At 47.0% G+C, this 12556-nt stretch overlaps 1 protein-coding gene across 3 annotated transcripts in view; it reads right to left on the reverse strand.

Moving 5' to 3' along the window:
• Nucleotides 1-12556, reverse strand: part of BCAR3 (BCAR3 adaptor protein, NSP family member) — a 110069-nt gene that overhangs the window by 89865 nt on the left and 7648 nt on the right. For 2 of the 3 annotated variants that reach the window (XM_032867163.1, XM_032867161.1), the window contains one exon: nucleotides 12176-12506. In XM_032867163.1, the coding sequence (XP_032723054.1) occupies nucleotides 12176-12492 (317 nt within the window). In that variant the 5' untranslated portion in view covers nucleotides 12493-12506. Of the gene's footprint in view, nucleotides 1-12175; nucleotides 12507-12556 lie in introns of those variants that run through there. The other variant, XM_032867164.1, reaches the window with a different exon arrangement.

Here is a 12556-nt window from a genome sequence, read left to right on the forward strand (position 1 = left end):
GGACTCTAGCGCCAGTCTTTGCCTCTCACTACAGTCTTATCCAAATAAATTAGGTCTACTTTTTCCAAACGCCAAGATCTTTTTTGGATCTCATTTCTGTCATTTTGACATATCATTCTTCTATGATTCATGTCATCCACCAGTGTGATCTGTAGGTCAATACTACTATCTAAATGATTTTTTAAAAATTGGCCAGAGTGGGCCAGTCAGGACACATCCTAAGTCAGGCTTCATCTACGCCCCTTGGGCTGCCTCTCACCTGAGTTCTATCACCAGAGACTGACATCTGCTTACACACCTTTTCAACCTTCCTTTACTCTCCCAACAAATTACCCCAGGAAGGAAATTAATCTGGTATGACTTGCTTTAGGCAACACCCTGCTAATATACCGAAAGTTGCTGTTTCCTCCACCACATATGCAAAAGTCATTGCCCTAATAATCCTTTTAAGATACTTCCTGAGATCAGGTCAATTGCATCATTTTACAGGTTAATTTCATCTCTCTGGTTCCTTTCTGGAAAACTGAAATACTCCTCTGTCTTCCCTGTAGGGCCTTGTGCCTGCATTCCTCCGAGTTGATGGTCTCAGCCTAAGGCTCAGGCTCCTTCGGTCTTTTGGGGCATCCGGGCCTCACCTCATTTGGCGGCATTAGAGCCTCTTGCTTCAGCCTCTTCTGCTCCAGGCTGACAGTTCTCTTTCTTTCCACAGATCTTACCCTTTCCAATCAGACAAGTCAGTTCTTTGACCAAAAAAAAAAAAAAAAAAAAAAAAAAAAAAAATGCAAGCCAGACAGAGGCTCAGCAGTTTGGTTTCTCCCCATGCCCCTCTCCCTGGTTTATTATTCCAAACCTAACTTCTGAAAGCCCTTTTTGTTACCCTTAGCCTTTTGCACAATCCTCTGCTCACTCTGCAAAGTTTTCTTTGCTAGCCCAGAGCTACCCTCTGATATGGTCCTTGGTTGCATGGGTTGCATGGCCCAAGCTTTCCTGGACCTGGGTCCACGGCCAGGACAGCCCAGCGCAAGTGGTGGTGGCACAGAGCAGGCAGGCCTCGAGGGGAGGGTTATCTAGAAAGCACCATCTTCAACCACCCAGTCAAGGATGTGTACCTGGAAATATGTTAAGGTCAGAGGTCAAGAAAAGCAGAACTGTTTAGAGACTAGGGAGTGATGCAAAGGGCTGGCCCATGGGTGGGAAGTTAGGTCAGCGGCGAAGATGATGGAAAGAGCAGATGCTGGTAAGGTTGGAGGCCTCAAAAGGGCACCCCTTTTCCCTGGGGCCATGAACGCTTCACACAGATACAGCCCCTGGCAGGCCTTTAAAGCTCTCCCACCCAGCATGAAGCTAGGCACACAGGCCATGGTCAATGTACCCGTGGATGAATTCCTCGGAATGGCCCCAGGCTCACCAGGCCACATGAGGGGGACCCAGCTGAAGACAGTCCTGCAGACACAACCTGAAACCAAGAATGACCTGAACAGTCACCTACTTCCTCCTTCAAACAGTGCTGGGCGTGCTGCTCACAGGTGTCCTCAACTGTGCTTCCCTTTCAGAGCCTCGGGCTGTGCGATAGCCGTAATATTTCCTTCAACTCTGGCAACCTTTCTTCTTGAGACCCACGGTAAGCTGCAGATGAGGACACCCTTCCCTCCCTGGCTATTCATGAGTCTAAGGCCTGGGGATTTCAGATATTCCTGCTTCTTCCACTTCGGCAGCCACCTCCTGCTTCTCTGTCTCTTTCGATCTCATTTGAGAAGACAGCAATGCCTGATTAATATGTTCATGGCATGTATTAAAACAATGGCAACTAAACCATCTCCTCAGGCGGATTCCCTAATCCTGTGAAAAAAGGCATCATTTAAATATCCTACACGGGACACACACTCTGGTGAGTCTATACAGGAATCCAAGGTTAATCAGCTGATTAAAAACTTGACACCGTCAGCGGTCAACGGCTAACCTATGCTCAGCACAATTCCGGTGACAGCGTTAAGCTAAAAGCTGCGGCTCAAATCTTAACTTGGCAGCAGTCAGTCAAATCGAATAGAGGAAGAATGAGAAAAACCGTATCAAGGCCAGTATGTCTCTTGGCAGGCCGAGAGGGTCTGGCATCGTGACTCATCAGGCTTCAGGCTGTCTGAGCCCAAACACAGCACTTTTGATAAAAGCAGATGCTTTGTTTGGCTGGGGTACACTATTTGCCCTTTCCTCACTCCCCTGGGCCCATCCCCCCCAACCTCCAGCCGCTCCTCGTTCCCTCTAGAACTGTGTGTCTGTCAAGGTTTCTTCTCAACTAACTCAAAGGCAGAATAAGAGTGCTGTGATTTTGAGATAATGTGCTCGAGACCTCTAAGAGGAAAGATTCCACCGAGCCAGACAGATGGAACACATGCCCTCAACCTGCCTTCCAAGGGCAGGCAGCCGTCCTCAAGGGGGCTGCCCAACCAAACCTTGGAAAAGCAGCCATCACCCTTCGGGCAAAAGATGTCTCCCACAGTCATCCATTTACCTCCTCTGCCCAGAGAATCATCATGGGACCCCGCAGGAAAGCATCATCCCCTTGCTGCTGACACAGGCCCACAGGGAGGGCAGCCCTGGGGACACATCTGCTTTAATTAAATAAAAAAGTTTTAGAAATGAAAAATTGTTTTGTTTTATTATATGCTTAAAAGATTAGATCTTTTCCTATTGAACTCTGTCTCTCATCTTAAGAAGAAAACCTTCCTTTGAACAGTACCCCTAATGCACCTCCTACCTAACTTCTCTGCTCCCCTCCAACCCCAAGGCTCGGCCTCCAAGGCTGACTCCTTGGAACAGATGTGGTAGGGTTCCTCAGGGCTAGGTCCTAAGGTCCCTTCTTTATGCTTTACACAGCTCTCTCCCTTGGTGAGGACATCTGTTTCCATGGCTTGAATTTCACATCTATACAGACTCCTAACTTTGCAACTTTCAGCACAGCTTTCTCTCCAGAGCTCCAGGCTCATAATACTGGCTGCTTAACACCCCCACTTGACAACCCCCCGCCAAACATAAGTCTCAACTCTCTGCCATCCACTAAATAAAATGCAGCCAAACAAACAAAGCCCTGTTCCCCTCCCAGTCTTTCCCATCTCAGTAAATGGCCACATCTCATACACCCAGCTGCCTGAGCCATGCCTGGCTGTCCCCCTCGCTCACCCCACATCATCCCACCTTCAGGAAGTCCCACAGATGCTACCTACCTAATAGATCTTGAACCCACCCCCCTTTACCTCCTCTACCACCGTCCTAGCACAGACCTCTGCCTGCTTCCTGTGCTTCTGTGACCACTTCCTGCCCCCCACTCCAGTCCCTCTGCCCCACCAATTTCTTTTCCACAGAGGCCAAATGATATTCTACAACCTGAATCAGATCACATTATTCCTTTACTTAAACCCTTTAAAGGCTTCCCTTCGCCCTCAGGAGAAAACCTAAACTCCTAACGCCAAGATGAAGACTAGTACCACCAAATAGAAATACAATGTGAAAACCACTTTTTTTTTTTTTTTTTTTTTTTTTTACAAAACCTGTGCTGTGTAAAAGTGCCCCACCACCTATCTCCCCCATCCCCCTACCCACCTCCCCTCTGCTAACCAACAGTTTTTAGTTAAGAGCCTGTTTCTTGGTTTGCCTTTCTCTCTTTTCCCCGCTTCGCTCATTTGTTCTATTTCCTCAGTTCCACGAGGGAAATCATGTAATTGTCTTATTTCACTTAACATCATACCCTTTAGTTCCATCCATGTTTTTGCAAATGACAAGATTTCATTCTTTTTGATGGCTGAGTGATATTCCAGTGTGTATGTGTGTGTGTGCGCGCGCGCGCGCCTGCACACATCTTCTTTATTCATATGAAAACATGTACTTTTAAAAGTTTTCTAGTAGCCAATTAAAAAGAAATAGGTAAAATTGATTTCAATCTTATTGAACATATTTCAAAAATAATACCGTTTTAATACATAATAACATAATAAATATTAGTGAAGTATTTTACACTCTCTTTTTATATTAAATCTTCAAATGTTCCCTCCCCCAGAGAGGTCTTTCCTTCACCCAATCCAAGGAACTCTTGCCTCTCCTCATTTTGTGGTTCTGTACTGACTGATGCGTTTGTCTACACGCCCCCTACCCCGGGCACTGCCTAAGGGCCCAGCCTGTTATCTATGTCAATCTCTATGGGTACTTGGTACCCAGCATCATGCCTGGCACAAAATAAGCTCAATAAACATTTACCGAAGAATAAATAGCAAAGATACTAATGTTAAGTACAAGGGCAAGTGGGAAAGGCCCGGGCCCAGCCACAGAAGAGAGGCTCTGTTCTCTGTCTCTGTATAATGGTGTGCTGATCTTTCAGTGCCATGCAAGGCTATTATTATACCTGTAAGCATGAATGGTGGCCAAGACACACCGCTCTAGGGCAGCTCAGGGCAGACCCAGAGAGCAGGACTTGGGCCAAACTCTGGCAATGTGTGGGAAACTTTCTCCCACAGAAGCTGCAGGCACTAAATATGATCTCAGGTTACGGCCAAGGATTAGAGCCTCCAGGAGGAAGGAAGGAGGAGCCCCTTCTCCATGCTAGGTTCTGTGCTAGGCATCCTCACATGGGATTCTATCTGGCCTTATAGCTGCCCTTTGAAGAAGGGGTCAGAATCAGAAAGGTAAAGTAACTTACACAAGGTCACAAAGCTACTGGGTCTGGTTGCTTGAATCAGCGCCAAGGTTACTAGCAGCATTCTTTGATACCCACAACTACGTCAGTATCCCAGCAAAGGCATCAGTGGCCTTCAAAGTCAGGTGTCACACAGCAGAGTGGGGGCAGGAGGAGAATAAAGGGCTGGTGATCAGGGGGCAGCTGCTGAGACGCCCCAGAGGGCGATGCCAGGCTCCAGTGCGGAAGTCAGAGCTCTGCCATTTAGTGCAGCCTTCGTATTTGGTGACCACTGAACCTTCACAGCACTCCTCAGAGGGAGGCATTTTCACCCTCATTTTATGATTTAGAACTTGCCCCAGCTCACATGCATAATAAGTGGCAAAACAGGGATCTGAACTGAGACCTTTGGGTTGGGAGCCTGCAGTGTTCTCCTCTTCACAGCAGGAGTTATTTCAGCTTTGGTTACCATGTCTGCGGGTGCATCTGGGATCACAGACAGTCCAGGAGGCACAAACCTGGGCCCATTATGGAAGGTTTCTCAGACTTCTAGAATCTTTTTTATTTATTTGTCAGAGAAAAAGAGAAAGCGCACACAAGCAGCGGAGGGGTAAGGCAGAGGCAGGAGAAGCAGGCACCCCGCTGTGCAAGGAGCCCAATGCAGCACTTGTTCCCACGACCCAGGGATCGTAACCTGAGCCGAAGGCAGACACTTAACCGACTGAGCCACCCAAGCATCCCAGACTTCTATAATTTTTAAGTAACATCAGAATCCTTTAAACAAGAAGACCATGCGCTTGTCTTCGGGACCTCTAAGAAGAGACTGCCTGAAATTCTACAACCAGCTCTGCAGCTAGTCTCCTGGGGACAGTTGGCAGGGTGGCAGCATGGCAAAGGGGGCCACCGTGAGGCGGCCTGCCAGCTTGTCAGTCCTGAGGCTCCAGTATGGGCCCCATGGAGGCATCTCCTTCCCATGAACAATAGCAGTGACAGCTTCTCCAGCCTGTATCTTCGGTCCAGGCCATGGAGGCTCCCGAATCCACATATACTGAGAGGTGTGGAAAACTCTGGTTTCTGATTCTCAGAAGACTAAAAACCTGACCCTTCCCCAAACAGCATGCAGGAGACCTAAGAAACCCTCGTTTATATGTCCTGGGAGGGCAGAGAAGATGTCGAGCAATATCACTTGGCAAGGACTGCTTTGTGTAATTCTCTGACCATTTTCTATGTTGATATTTGCACTCACTGAAAAACAAAACAAAACAAAACAAAACAACTTTTCTGTTTTCCCCAGAACAGCTGAGAATGCACAGATCCCAGCCTTTAGGTTCAAATCATCCCTGTCAGTAGAGAACTGAAGACCACTGTCAGGCAGCTGGTAGACCAGTAGGCATTTCCCAGTCCCCAGGCTCTCTGCACCACCCCCACTGCACTGGTGGTTGGGGGTGGGGTGGGGGAGGGGAAGATCCCCAGCAGGGGCTGAGCTCACCTCTGACCCAGCTGCCCCTGGCTCAGCACACCGGGGGCCACCAGGGCCTGAACGTGCCCCATGCTCAGAATGCACGACCCCAACCACAACAGCTGCTTTCAAGCACCAAGGGGTAGAAACACAACTTGAAATTTCAAAAATAAAAATTCAACAAATGGACTACAACTTGCCTGGAGACATTCTTGGCTATTAAGCGACTGTCACTCGGCTAACTCATAAATGTGCCTTCTATTAAACAGAATCTGTTAATCCAGTACATAGACTTTTGCAACTCTGAACCCAACATTTCCTCTGTGCACAAAAAGCTTCCAATCTGCAGAGAACAGACACACTTGTATACAACTAAAATGCAGGTATTTGCATGTGGACCTTTACATTATAGATCCCTCTGATTAACTGCAAGCTAAAGACATATTTGCATGTCTGGGGAAACATCCTGCTTTGTTAAAGAGAAAGTAGAAAGTTCTAGAACTTGGTGGTTCTCAAGAGGAACCAATGAAATAATTTGGGGGGTGAGGGCACTGATACAGCCCAGAGTTAGATATGTAAATCAGTGTTTTGAGGGACACCTGGGTGGCTCAGTCGGTTAAGCCTCTGCCTTCAGCTCACATCATGATCTCAGGGTCCCAGAATTGAGCCCTGCATCAGGCCCCTTTGCTCAGTGGGGAGCCTGCTTCTCCCTCTCCCTCTGCCTGCTGCTCCCCCTGCTTGTGTTCTCTCTCGCTCTCTCTGGCAAATAAATAAAATCTTTTAAAAACTCAGTCAATCAATCAATCAGTGTTTTGAGAAGAATCTGCACAGATCCAAAGCCTTCCACTTTGCTTCCACTCAAAAGTGCAGACACTGCAACATGGTAGGTAACTTACCACCTGGGAAAGTATTCTGGATCTTAATTTGGGATCATTCTGCAGACTTTCTGGGTCCTGTCAGTTAAAACACTTGTGACTAGTCAGTCAGCTCTGCTCATGCAAACTAATGAAACATCACATTGTCCCACCACATGCTCCCACAGCACACAGGGCCGAAGGGATTAGGCACCAGGCAGCTGTTCCCAGGAATGCATGCCTCCACGTACCCGAAGACAGGAAGAGGACCTGCACCACTCTCCCAGAGCCGATCCTTTGGCTATCCCAACAACACAGACATCTCGACAACAGAAACCAGTCCCCTCTCGGCCCAAGGAAGGTCCCAGATTCAAATAAAAATTCACCCTTGAAGATAAGTGACTCAAAGGGACAGCAGTCAAACAAACGCTCCTGTTGAGAGGAAATCCTGTCTGCCCACCTCTTGGGGAAGCCTTACTCTGCCTGCACAACAAAGGCTCCTTCTGTGACATCAAGCAGCAGGTTTAAGAGCACCCTGGCTTCTCACTTTGGCCACCTTCCAAAACCACAAGTACATCCAAGGGCAGCCAAGACAACAACAAAGCCAAGAGATACAGTCTCCAAATGAGGAGAGACCAACTCTCCCTTCCAGGCTTGCCTTCTGCCTGGCTCCTGGTGGCCAAGACTCCATTTCCCCAAGGTGGGTGTTCAAGGTGCCCTGGGTTTCAGACTCTGGGGACTGCAAGCTTTCCATGCAAGAGGATAGCTCAGAAGATGCCCCCAGCCAAGGCCAACATTTTCAGAAGGCTGTGGGGCCCAGTGTCTGGGGAAGGACCCACAGCACTCTGGGTTCTAATCCTTGCTCAGTCACCCACTAGGGTCTGAGCTCAGGTGCCTCAACATTCCTGAACCACCTTCTCAACTGTGAATGAGAACTAAAACTGCTGCTACTCATGATGAAATCTGCCAGGTCTCTCACGTGGGGTGAGGATGGGCACACAGGATAATTTATGAACATATCATTAAGGATATTTTAAAACTATAAAATGTGAGAGAGAGTAATTTTTGTGGCTAGGACACATGTTTACAAGACTGCTTAATAATACAAATTTTTAGATCAAAGGGGAAATTTCCTCTGTTTTGCCTGGGGTCTTCCAAAGGGCGGATATTCAATTAATATGCAATTATAATAAGGGTAACTTTTTAAAGATTAAGGAGCTAAATATATTTGTCAGGAAAATAGCAAACTTGCAATTTATTGGAGTATTTTACAAGGCAAAAAGGTGTTGTCTGGTGGGTTTCCCTCTGAGTGTAGGGGGGGTGTACAAGAAAGGTGGGTCTGGGCCTTCCCAGATGACCGCATTATCATTGTGCCAACAGCAAATAGGACAAAATGGAAGATTTTCAGACTTGACGTCCAGGCAAGTCACTGTCACCGAAATTAACCTTTGAATTCATTATGAAAAGTAACAAGTAAGGCCAAAAAAAGTTAACCTCGAACAAGTCCCCCCATAAAAAAAAAAAAAATAATAATAATAATCAATAATCTTGTTAAAAGTAGACCTAACTAGTCTCACACCTTGGGGCCAGAGATCTAAAACTCTTTAAAAGCTTCCAGCATGGGGTGCCTGGGTGGCTCAGTGGGTTAAGCATCTGCCTTCAGCTCAGGTCATGGTCCTAGAGTCCTGGGATCAAGTTCTGTGTGGAGCTCCCTGCTCAGTGGGGCGGTCAGCCTCTCTCTCTGCCCTGGCCTCTCCCTGGGCTCGTACTCTCTCCTTCTCAAATAAATAAAATCTTTAAAAAAAAAAAAAAAAAAAAGGTTACCAGCTCCCAGCTTCCAGTAGTGAGTGGTGAGCAGTGGGTTGTTGGTGTTTTCATAGCAGCTGAGCTATAAGAGCTGAGTTAGGTCTAGAAATGCTATTTCTCCCTCAGGGCAGCTTAGCTGAGGCACCTCAGGCAGTCCTCCCCCTCTGGGGGCCCAGATTCTCATTCAAACCTTTCTGTCCCTTCCTTTTCACACACGCACAAGCTTTATTTGTTAATCCTGTGGCTTGTTCCAAAAAAGGAACCGAGGCAGCTAATAATCATATCAGCAATATGTAAAAGGATAAAAATAACAATACAAGGTATCTTGAACTCCTCAAAACCGGGAACACCTCAAGATAGTTTTTATTTATTTATTTTTAAAGATTTTTATTTATTTATTTGACAGAGATCACAAGTAGGCAGAGAGGCAGGCAGAGAGAGAGAGGGCGAAGCAGGCTCCCTGCTGAGCAGAGACCCCCCCCCCCCGCCCCATGCGGGGTTCGATCCCAGGACCCTGGGATCATGACCTGAGCCGAAGGCAGAGGCTTTAACCCACTGAGCCACCCAGGCGCCCCTCAAGATAGTTTTTAAAGCGCATTGCATGAACCAAATATAGGGGCATCTGGCTCGGTTGGTCGAGCATGAAACTCTTTAGGGTCCTAAGTTTGAGCCCCATGTTGGGGGTAGAAATAAGTAAATGAATAAAATAAATAAAATTACTCAAAAAAATAAGTAAATAAATAACATTTAAAAATAACAAAATCTATTAATAAGACCAGGGAGCAAAATGGGATTTTACGATCCTTCGACATGACCTGCTCACTCAGCAGTAACCCTAAAGGATATGTGTTTGTTACTTCCTGTATTCGCCTTTCACAATGAGGTATTTTAAGTTAAGCAACGAAGTTATGAATCTGGACGAATGTAGTTCTGAATGATAAACACATGTAAGCCAGCAGGGCTTGTCAAGTCTTCCACAGCCTGGACTTCAAACCCAGGACTTGGGCCCATCATCTGATAAGATCTTCTACAGAGATCTGACCTCTGTCCAAGTCATTTTCAAATCAAAAAGCTCTGAACTCCTGGCAGGGTTGACGGCTTGGACCTTGGGTGTTGATCAAGGACTTCCTCAAGATAGAAAGGATGACTCCATTGCCACCCCTTAGGGCTCCCGGGCCCTTGTGAGAGCTGGCACCCAGCCAGGGCCTTAGAATGTCAAGGAGTGAGTTCGTGAATGGCCTCCCTAGGGCACACAGGGGACATGCAGCTCACAACAGAGCTAACTCCATAAATAAAAAGTGGCTATAGGAAGTCGGGGACTACTTGGCTCTGACTCTACCCTGTGCAGCCTGGTATGAGTGCTTGTTTTTGGCTGGCCAGAAGAAGCTCTTCTTCTTGGCTGCCTCTTAACCTTCCCAAGAGGGAGCAATGACAGCACCCATTCTGCATGTTCCATGCCAGTGATTCGATATGAGCAATACCGAATTGGGCACCTCCACATCGACCTAGGCCCCCAGCGGGCTGGCTGTGAGCTCTCTGAGCTGGGAGGTCACCCGGCTAGATTTTGCAGAGCAGGTGCAGGGCTTTATAATGCCCAGGACACCCTGGGGAATCTTATGAGCTGACATCAGAAACATTTCAGGACTCTCCAGCACTTTCTACAGAATACATTGGCCTCTACTTATTTTCTTCTTATACAACTGCAGTTAGCTAAGCCCCTAAAACGAATTCTGACCTCTCACCTGCCTAGCTCTCTCCCAGCATCTGTACTGTCCACCTCCCAGCTTTCTACACAACAGCCACAGGCCATACCAGCTTCGTTTGGAGTTTTTTCAAACATGCCAGACTTGTTCCCACCTCCAGCTCTTTGCACTGCTCACCCTGTGCCTGAAACAGCCTTCCTCTGGTTCTTCCCATAGCTGCCTTCTCTCATTACGCAGGTCTTAGCTCAAATAGCATCTCCTCAGAGACCTGTCTGCATTATAAAAAAAGAAAAAGGCCCACTAAATCTTCAGTCTATTGCGACTTCCTTCATAGCACTTAATATAATCTGCAATTAACGTGTATTACCTGGGCCCTTCGCTAGAATAGTGGCTCCAGGAAGACACCATTTCAGATGCCCCATTGCTATCCTGTCAGTTCACATCCTTCCTCACCCCACCAAAGGGCAAGAGCAGACTGCTGGAAAAATGTGGTTGCCAGAACATCTTTAAGGTCGGACCAGCCCTTGGGTTCAGCTACTAAGAGGGACTGGGCAGAACTTTCCTGGTGAAGCACTAGTGCTTAAAAAAAATCAATGTACTCTGACACAGATGCTCAATATATAGATATTGAACAAAGATGCGAGCTAGGATCAAAGTGGCTTTCTTTGCTGCAGGGTCGGACAAAAAGAGACACCAGGAGATAAAACAGAAAGAACCAGCCCCTTCTCTGCCCGATAACATCACAGACTGCTGATCTTCCCCGGCAGGAAAAGGAAGGCAGTTTCTAAACCAGCTCTAACAAGGAGAAACTAATCACAGCCAGGCCCAATACAAACCCCGGACAAGAAGCTTTTATAACCGTAAGCTTATTTACCCAGATCCCTAGTGGGTAGGAGAAATCAATCCTTGTTGTAAAGTATTCAAAAGCCAACCCGATGATGGAGCCAGACCAAATTTTCCTTCAGCATGTTAGAGATGTGGGTCCTAATTTACAGCCATCTTGGCATCTCTATAGAGATGCACACAGCTCAGAATATGATATCATGATAATAAAAAAATATACCTGTGCTTCCTTTTGAGGGACTTAGCAATATACAGGAAATCAGCTGTAAAAATACTCTCAAATACGAGATACTAAGAAACAGTTAAAGTTTTTAGGTGTTATAGTTTTTTATGCTATGTTTTTTAAAAAATAAGAGTACCTATCTTTGAAAGACACATACCAAAATATTTACAGATAAAACAGGGGCTGAAATTGACTTCAAAATAATCGCAGAGGAAGGCAAGTGGGCGGGAGTACAGACAACGTGGGGCTGGCCCAGGCCCAAGCCCAGAGTAGCTGGAGGGTAGTGGGCCTTTGGGAGGTAAACTATTTGCTGTACTCTGTACAGCTGACATATTCCCTAACAGAAAGGCTTTTTCAAAAAAGCCCTTTAAGCCAAGTCATTTTCACTTGTGGCATTAAAGAAGTTACCTGAAGGGGTGCCTGGGTAGCTCAGTCCATTAAGCGTCTGACTCTTGATCAGCTCAGGTCATGATGTCAGGATTGTAAGATCAAGCCCCGAACTGGACCCCATGCTGGGTGTGAAGCCTGCTTGGGATTCTCTCTCTCCCTCTGCACCCACCCTATCTGCTTCCCCCAGGTTCTCTCTCTGGAAAAAAAAAAAAAGTAAATAAATGAAGAAGTTACCTAAAGGTGAAGGTTTCGCCTTTCCAGTCTTGCAGGGGGTGCTCCTGGATGATGGCCGGGGTCAGAGGAGAGTTCTGCCGTGGGGACTTGGAATGGGGCAAGGTCCCTAGGTGACTGAAGTTATCACAGGACCTGATGGGAGGAGGGCCTTTTTTCTTCCGTGGGAGGGTGCCATGTATAGACACGTCCTGATAGGCATCTGCGGGATGCTCAGCTGGAGGGGACTTGCTGCTCAGAAGGTCCATGGACGAGGCCAAAGGGAACTGGTGATTCACTGGCATGTTTCTGGGAAGGCTCACAAATTTTCCCGCAGCCATAATTCTCGGCTCCTCTAAGGGGAAGAGAAAGAGCAAAGACATGAATCTCAGGCCATCACGAGAA

This window comes from Lontra canadensis, unplaced genomic scaffold (assembly GCF_010015895.1).
Source record: "Lontra canadensis isolate GAN:19392208 unplaced genomic scaffold, GSC_riverotter_1.0 scaffold33, whole genome shotgun sequence".
NCBI classification, from domain to species: domain Eukaryota; kingdom Metazoa; phylum Chordata; class Mammalia; order Carnivora; family Mustelidae; genus Lontra; species Lontra canadensis.